General features: G+C 44.1%; 1 protein-coding gene across 1 annotated transcript in view; it reads right to left on the bottom strand.

Moving 5' to 3' along the window:
- Hey2 (hes-related family bHLH transcription factor with YRPW motif 2) overlaps positions 1 to 9,101 on the bottom strand; it is a gene marked incomplete in the record, with an annotated part of 9,681 nt that extends 580 nt beyond the window's left edge. The window contains 5 exon segments of the mRNA XM_013516704.1: positions 1 to 223; positions 3,954 to 4,035; positions 6,345 to 6,428; positions 6,560 to 6,638; positions 8,412 to 9,101. Coding sequence (XP_013372158.1) covers positions 1 to 223; positions 3,954 to 4,035; positions 6,345 to 6,428; positions 6,560 to 6,638; positions 8,412 to 8,494 — 551 coding nt within the window.
- Between the last annotated feature and the right edge of the window lie 6 nt (positions 9,102 to 9,107).

Raw genomic sequence — 9,107 nt, 5'->3', positions numbered from 1 at the left:
GGGTGCGCGTGCAGGTGCGGGTGCGCGTGCGCCGCGGACGACGTCATCGCCGCCGCCTCCCGCTGGGTGGCGCACGTGCTGAGGTGCGCGACGAGGCGCACGCGCAGTGGGTCGGAGGCGTCCAGGCCTTCCACGGAGCTCAGGTACCGGGCCACCTCGGTGAGGCACTCTCGGAAGCCGAGGCTCATGAAGTCCATGGCCAGAGCGTGGGCATCGAAGTAGCCTGCAAGGGGTGCAGAGGGAAGAGGAGAGAGGCAGAGAGAAGGGGAGAGAGAAATGATGCGATTTTGAAGCACAACGACCCGTGAAGTTCCATCCCGCCCTTCAGAAGATTCAACTGCTGAGAATCCTCACTGAGGGTGTTGCCAGCTACCCACGGATTCGATTTCCGCAGACGTTAGGAGAGCACTTTGCACCTCCTCTGTGCAGCGGAGGCAATGCAACATCCTACAGTTATTCTTGCAACAAAGTACACCGTAAGAAAAACTTAAGAACTGTTGCAAACACTTCCAGAAAAAACAGAAGGTGCCTCCCCTTCAGTATTGCGGCGTAAAGCCTTTCCCCAGAACATGTGCATGGAAGGCAGTCAGTGGAGAAGCCTCTGTGTCCCCGTCAGGAGCTGGAAATTATAGGCCCTATCCTTACCGTCTGGGCATTTTAATAAGAGACTTACGGTAGAACTTAGCAGCTTGAGGATACTGTATAGAAACACGCTAGAATCTCAGTAAACTCACAAGTGATTCTTGGATCGCAATGCTTTTTATCGCTAAAGTGAAAACATTATGCCAGTGCTTTGAATGACAGAAATTCAATGAAAAAGAGTTTTCGAAAATTTGATTATTTATTATTTGGAAGATCTTACTCTCCCGTCCGATATTATAAAGGTGCTCTGCTGATAGGAGGTTTCTATAACTCCTAGTTTTACTGTAGTTCAAATATCCATCTCCTTCATTGGCCAGTTTACTTTTTTCTGGCATCCACTCTAGGAAAAAAAGTATATTAACCGTATGCACAGACCCCTCCCCCCATGCCTATGGCTATTACCTGGGTCACCTTTACCAGTATTCTTTTTTACCCCCCAAGTAATATATTAGAATAGAAAATAATGATGTCTATTATTTTAGCGCCAATACAGAGCACACTAACAGCTATTTAGGGAAATGATCCCATTTTTGAATGACAAATATATGTACAAATAGTATGTACCAATATATCCTTTTCAGATTCTTTCTCATTTGCAACTGCTTGGTAAGTAATTTTTTAATTAAAAGTTTAGTCAGCCAACTTTTCAGATGGGTGTGAATGAGAAACGGCACATTGAAATAGAGTTATTTTCATCTAAGGAATTCATTATATTTTCATTATTTTTTTCAGATTTGCATTGTTAGATTTATTGTCTGTTAAAGATTATCTTAATCTGTAATCAAAGCATTTTGGAAAGCAGTAGTCACATATTCAAAGTTCTAAAGCTGGAATTTTAGCACAAATCTGGAAGTCATCAAAAGATGTCTGGGGGTAAACATATCCACCATTAAGACAGAGACGACACAAACTAACAAAAGAGAGTATCATAAAACGGAGAAGAATAGCAGCAAAACTTATTACTATCGCAAGACCTTGGCATAATTAGCAAACAAAACACTTGGAGTTAGGAGGAGAAGCTATTCCTAAAGATGACATCTCTATTATTTCAGTCCTTATGTTCAGTGTCAGGGTTTGCAAGCTTCTGGCTTCCATGGGAGAAGAGAGGCAATGGTCAGAGAGGACAGAGTCCAGAGAGCCAAGGAGATTTAGAAACTTACTCTACTAAATCCTCTGTAGAAATAATTGTTATATATATATATATATATATATATATATATATATATATAACGGTGAAGAAGGAACCAACAGAATGGAAACTTCAGGAACTTCTGCAGATTTTCATTAGTCATCCTGAAGCGAGTGACATTTGTGGTTTGCCAGCTATGTTGCTGAATATGGCTGAGTCTTCTGTTGCATCTTAAGGAATATAAATTATGTAATCCTCATCCTTTTGTTGAATGCAGAGGAAAATGATGATCCACAGCTGTCTGATGACTTGACCGTGGGCCAACAACAGCACACACGTCCACAACCACTTCCTGTATGGCAAGCATGGTTCTACCAGCTTTGAGTGAACGAACTCACAGCGTCCTTGTGAAGTAGACACGAAACTGTCCTCATCTTACACATGATGAATTTGGAGTTTAGGGAAGGTTAGTAATTTACCCTGGATCACAGAGCTAATAAATGGCAGAGCCAGGAGTCAGAATCAGGCAACCCAGCTAGAGAGCCTATGCCTTTCCCCTCTGTACTATGAGGCAGCCGGCATCTGATCATGTGAGCCCAAGCTGCCAGTCCCCCTTTGTCACACCTATACATTCTCCTACACAGTGACCTCTTTAGTGCCCTGCTAGTCAGGTGATTTGGATGGCGCCTGCTTGGAACTGTCTACTTGTAAACTATGCTCAGATAAATTTAAGACTGTTCAGATCACTCAGGATAGGAAGCAAGATGGAACTCAGTTTTTAGTATAAAGCCAAAGAGCGGTGTGACTAGAAGTGCACCTTATGCCAAATATTAAAAACCCCATAACATCCTTGACCTTGTGGTTAGTAGTGCCAAGGGAGGTAGAGCCATCACAAAACTTTTCTTGCACCACCACAAACTCAAATCATCCTTCCGACATCCTGCAGGAGCAGGTGAAAAGACAGATCGAGGCACTAGAGGGGTCTTTGGAGCTCATTCTGCTAGTGCAAGCCTCCAAGAGCAGCAGATAACTTCTGTCTTGGGTCAAAGGCCAGGCAGTGGCCTGGCCTGGACCACTGGCTTCTAAGATTTCATCTAATTTTTTCTCTATTTCATAAGAACATGTGTTTAACCTATGTAATTCTTCATTCATGCAGAATGGTTCTTAGGGTCAGTCAAACCATGTGGACAGTGATCACCTACGTGATACAGGTGAAAGGTAGTTAGGGGCAGAGAGCAGATGTTCTACAGCACTCAGATTTGTAAAAAGTGACTTCCACCCAGTGCCCCACCCTTCCCTGATCTAGGACTTCTCAGCTGACACTCAGTTCAGGAGGCCTCCAGGATTTATTTGCATTACTGTGTACTGAATAACATTTTGGACTGAGATCAAAGGCTTCCTTGGAGGGTGAAAAAGCTACCACAGGGCAAAGTCAAGTCTTAGTGATGGGTGGGAAGTGGGTTAATGAAATCTGAATGGAAATTATAGCTTTTAGTAGCTTGAGCCTATTTTTAGCATGAGAGGAGGATCCCCCTTTAGCCCCCTGAAAGTCCCCCCAGGGTATGAGCTAGTAGGAGGCCATCTCCCCAGGGTGTTGGGGCCACAGCACCTGCTCCTACCTGCCCTCCCCAGGACTGGGTCTGTATTAATGGCTCCTAGGCCAGACATTCACTACTTGCACTTCAAATGCTCCGTTTGATGTAAAGCCAAGACTAACCCAAAACCTGGAAACAACAAAAATAATTTTGGAGTCACTTCCTTTGGACTAGCTAAATTATTTTGCCTCCCAGCCTTGACTTAATGGAAAAAAGAAGGAGAAGAAGAGTTAAGGCTTCCTCTAACCTCCTGTTTATGTTTGGATGTTTGTGTGTTTGTTTTGTCTTTCTGTACAGATTCCAGCATGTGCTTCTTAAACCCCAAACAAATCTCTGACCAGGCTGCCGTGAATGAAGCTTTCCTCCCACAGCATTATGAAAGCAAACACAAGCCCAGGGTCAAGTGCTGCTTTTGTCCAGGAGTTCTTTCCCACGAGTTCAATCCTGCCATGAGCATCGATTCCCTGGCTTTAATTGGGAACTCAGCTTGTTAAAGAACTGCTCAACTATGACTTTCTTACAATATTAGAGGGAAAAGATGAAAAGAGAAAGGTAGAAAGAGGTAAAACATGAAACCTCCTACTTACCCTTACCCCCTGTTGCCTGAAGCATCTTCAAATGATCCACTGTCATTTGCAGTATCTCAGCTTTTTCTAACTTTGCAGACCCCTTCAGAGACAAATAGTAAAGTCTCATGAGTCATTCAGAAATGAACTTGGAACACTGGATGCTGAATTTAGTATAATGGCTTCAAATTTCCCTCCCTCTAGAAAATTCTGTTTAATTTCTTAAAAAAAAAACTTAATTCTTTCCAAACTTTGCATGAAAGCACTAATCAGCACGTCTGATCTATGTCACAGGTATTTGCCATTTCAACTTTTAAAGACCCAAAGAAGGCAGGAAATAAATTATTTTTAAAAAAATTTATGAGAAGAATTATATTTCTACAATCACTCCAACGAAACTACTACAACTATAAAAATCTCAAACTTGGTGCTCAATTGCTACTTCTTTCAACAATATATTTTATAGGAGACATTCAACAGTCCTATACAGTAATCCTGGAGTCAAGATGAATCGTATAGCTGAATACTACCTCTAGGAGAAAAGAGGCTAGGATTTTAGAAAATTATTGCTAAAAGTAGATTATACAAAAGTAATACATTCTACTAAGACCTTAAAGTAATTCATGAAAGACCATCAGTGGGCAGAAACCAAAACAAGTTTTTTTTTTTTTTTTTTTGCTCCTAACAGTTACCAGCAGGTGTCACTGTGAATTTCAAGATCTAAACAAAAATGAATAATAAGAAGCATCAGAAATACTTAAGAATTTTTGAATCCTTAAAAACAGTTCTTAATAAAAATCATCTTGCAAATTATTGTAATGTCCCCTTTTAAAAAATAAGGCAGCTTCTGAAACCAATTGAAATACAAACATGCCACCTCAAATTTTCTCAGGGGCCTGTGGGTGGCTTCTAATTTCCTGGCAGGCCTAAATAATTAAACCAATATGTTTTTTTTTTAAATTCTAAAGTTTATTTCAGCCTCTTTACTTCTTTTGTGAAAATTATCAGCACCCTTTCATGGCGAGAGTGCCAGGGTTATTCAGCGGCTATAAGGAACACTCTCTGAATCACAGGGCGACAGGGCCAGCTCGCCAGGGTTGGCAGCCAAGCTCTGCTAAGGGACAGCCTGTGTTTATAGTAACTCATTGCCAAACAACGGAGGGTTTGCTTAAGGCTTGTTTTAAGTCAACATTTAAAAAAATCTAACAAACCAAGAAAAAAAAAATCACCAGACTGACTGCTTCTCAGCAATCAGTAGATATTTCAGTACTTAAAATTTAAAAACATTATTAGCAACATTTTCACTTGCAGCCTATTGTATCTGGAAGTGCTCCTGATCAAAGTATAATTCCCATTATATTTAGCTTATCAAAAGCAGTCTCAGCAGCATATCAACTTGGTATATTTTTTTTGTCTTAAGATATATACAGCCATGGCACGCTGCATCTCAGAGCTTTGTCAGTGGTCAGCTCTTCCAAGATGATGTACAAGTAGTTTCAGTGAAAGCAACTAATAACTAAGACAGAAGTTTCTGGACAACCTCCAAGGGTTTCAGGGCTTGTTTTATGTTTGCAGATTGAGGAAGTAAACAAAAAAAATGGAATAAACAAACAACTGCTGTCTTGTACCCTATTTGGAATTGAATTGAAAATATCTGCAGCAAGGACATGCTGCCACAGCTTTTGAGAGACGCTCTTAGAAATCTGTGCCATTAGCCACTGTGGCAACTGGAGAAACGAGACTTTTCTAAAACCACAAAGGAAGATTTAAATGTTTGGTTTTCTACTTTTCTAAGTGTGGAAAATCTTTTCTTTTGTAAAGAATTTCTTGGACTCTGACAAGGGGCATTTATGGCTAATTTGGTTTTTTTTTTTTTACCAAAGTTCCAAAATAGGCCCCAAATCATACATCATTCTATTTACCGAGGGATTCAAAATGAAAGCAAACATCTTAGTAAATAAATTGTATTAGCATTATTATTCAGGAAAAAGAACCAGAGATGTTATTTCCTGGGCTTTGTTCTTTCTTTTAATTAAAAAGATTATTTTTTTACCGACTGAGGGAAAATGTTATTTCACATATGATATATACATATTTTTTTGAAGAATACTACATACAGAATAGTTTTAAACAAAACCACTACTGGTATTCATAGAGAGAACAGAGAAAGCATGAACATTGTTACCCTTAAGGGGAAAATAAATAAAGAATGGAAATGTTTTTTCAAGTTCATGATGGATTATGTTTTTAATAGTTTTGCCACAACAAAGCATTTTATTGAAATAGCTGCTCTGCGCCCGATCAGGGCACATACACCATTATTTTAATGAGCTTTAACAAGAGCCCGCATTCCCAGAGGAGAGAATCAGATTCTTTGAGCTTTCTGGGGAAATGGGGTGGGGGGTAGCTTACTTGCTTTTCAAAAGCGGTTGGCACCAGCCGTCTCAACTCAGATAAACTGTTATTTATCCGATCCCGACGCCTTTTCTCTATAATCTATCCCAAGGAAAGCAAAACAAGAAAAGTTTATGAATACAGAGATGACAAAATTACACACAATGGAAAACCGCAACTGTTCCACATTAGGCTGGCTTACACGAAATAGAAATTAAAAAAAAATCACATACCCCTCTTCTTTTCTTTCTTGCCATAATTTGAGATGTTGTTGTTGGAGAATTTGGTCTGGTCACAGAGCTAGCACTTTGCCTGTGAAAGCAACACAGCCTGTCAGGAGCTCCATCCACGTAACAGCTGCTGCTTCTGGGTACTCAAGCCCTGGGAGGGGTGTCAGGGTGTATGTCTGTATTATTTCATTCTTAGTTCTTCAGTCTCAGCAGACTTTGTCCTCAGCCTTCCTGCCTTTTCTCAGGAGTTATGCCTTTAATTTTTTTTTTTTAAATGAGTGATCCAGATGCCAACTGTATTGGCAAAAGTGTTCTTAAACTTTTGTTTGAGTCTTTCAATAAAATAATTAGGGACAGTTAGGGTGGGAAGTCAGATATGTACTAGTCTTTCCTGGCTGCACTCATACATATTTCTTAAGAGTCAACTAATCTCCTTTTCAGAGCATCCTCCTCCTCCCTCGCATCACACACAGAACAAAGAAATATTTTTCAAAATAAGCATCCTAGGAAGCATCAGTATCAACCTGTCACCACGTGTCAGTGTTATCCCTAGATGCAACCCGAAAAATAAGTCATCTTACTATTTCAGAACTTCAACCCGTCATGTTTTATAACAGGAAAAAACGACAAATTTGATGTTTTGTCTATTAATGTTTTAAAAGAACACCCTGAATTACATAGGCCAAGGATAGCGAAATTAAGATAAGGTGTAGGGTTAGGAAAATGCATTACTTTGAAAACAAAACCCTTCACTTTCAAACTAAGCTTAAATTTCTAGAAGCTGCAATTCGCCTTTGACAACTATTTTTATATTGAAAGTCCAGTCCGATTTATTGGGTCGGATAACATAACTTTTACACTCCTTTCTGGTTTGTGTCTCTTTCTCTTCATAGTTCACGATACTAGTCCCCGGATGGCCTCGTACTCTCTGGGTCCGACTATTTGTCCTCTTTCATTTCAGAAATGCGACAGACGCCAGGTTTCTGTTACCTCACGTTCTCACTTCTGGATCTTATTTCTGAATTATCTACCCACTTCACCCTCACCCCTCTCCCGGTTTCACCTTTCACTGGACCTCAGACATCTTCCGTTTCTTAAAGATGACACATTTTAACAATCAGATACTTCATAAACAACGTTTCACGTGCCTTTGCTCTTGCTGTTTTCAGGCTTTGGTTTGGACATATTAGAATATGTATAAGAGAGAAAACCAGTTTTCCAAAGGCAGAGAGAATTTCACTGTTTGAGTGACAGCTGAAAATAAATAATTAAGGTGCTTCTGGGGATGCCAATTAGAAGCAATTATCATCTGACCCGCCTGGGCTCCAAAAGGCCTCGGTCACCTCCCTCTGTCGGGGGAGACTGGAGGCTTCGCTTCTGTGATCCCCCACCGATGATCCTTTTCCAGGCTGGCGACCAAGCGGTCAAAGAAAGGGCGCACGATCGGATTCTCCATCTGCCACCCACTGGCGGGGCAGCCCGCCCCAGCTCAGCCTCTAAGCCCTGACCTCGCACGCTGCTCACTTTTCTCCAAAACCCAAGTCCCGCTTTAGCTTCTCTCAAAATACAAAACCAAATCGCTTCGCTTCCCTGCTGCCCTATTTTGGAAGCGTTCCCTAAAGCACAGACCGGGCGGCGGGGGCGTCACGCGTGACCGCGGGGGCTCGCGCACTGTCCCTTCCGGTGGCCTCCCCCGCGCTCCCCGCCGCAGCCGGGTGAAACCCACGCCGCCTCTCCCACCCAGCCCAGGCTCCCGAGCGCCCCCGCCCCAAGCTTCCCGCGAAACCGTCCTCTTCCCCGCGGATCCCCGCAGATCGGCTGCCGCCGCGTCCCACAAGCGGGGCCCCGCGCTCACCCCGAGTAATTGTTCTCGCTCCCCACGTCGATCGTCTCGTCCATGTCGCTCTCAGAGGTCGTCTCCTCGCAAGGGCGCTTCATCGCGCCGCCCCTTACCTCCTCCTCCACCCAGATCAGCGCGGGGCAGCGCGGCGCCTTCGCCTCCTTGCAGCTCTTTCCCACGCCGCAGCCCCGCGCCGCAGCCTGAGCCGGCGCCGGCCACGCCCCCAACGCGCAGAGCCCCACCTCCTCGTGCGCCGGCGTGGCTCGCTATTGGCTGAACCGGAGGGGCGGGGCCGCGCTGGCCAATCCCCGCCGCCCTGCTCGGGCCCAGGCGTGGGAACGCGGCCGCGCACCTGGGCCCTGGCAGCAGCGCGAGTTGGGCCAGGCGGCGGCCAGCCGGCTCACAGCTTCCAGTTGCAGCCGGAGACCTGGGGGTTGGCTGGGTGGAGAGCTGAGCGCGGCCTCCGCGTCTCGGGCCGCGGCCCTCCGCAGCTCACCGCTGGCTCTCCCGGGAGCCTCAGGGCCGGGTCCAGAGCGCTGGCGAAGCCGCAACTCCGTCCTTTCGGTCCTCGGCCGCGGGGCTGCGATTGGGGACGCCCCACGAGGTCCGCCGGCTGGCGTTGTCTGTTCCGGTGGTGGGAAGGACTAGATCAGGCAAGCACAGGATTCAGGACGAGGTGTCAGGAGGCTTTAAATTCCAGTCGCTTGGTCT

The sequence above is a fragment of the Chinchilla lanigera genome, unplaced genomic scaffold, assembly GCF_000276665.1.
Source record: "Chinchilla lanigera isolate Chin_1 unplaced genomic scaffold, ChiLan1.0 scaffold00035, whole genome shotgun sequence".
Lineage (NCBI taxonomy): Eukaryota > Metazoa > Chordata > Mammalia > Rodentia > Chinchillidae > Chinchilla > Chinchilla lanigera.
Note: the sequence above shows the minus strand (reverse complement) of the source record. Positions and strands in the feature narration are given on the sequence as shown.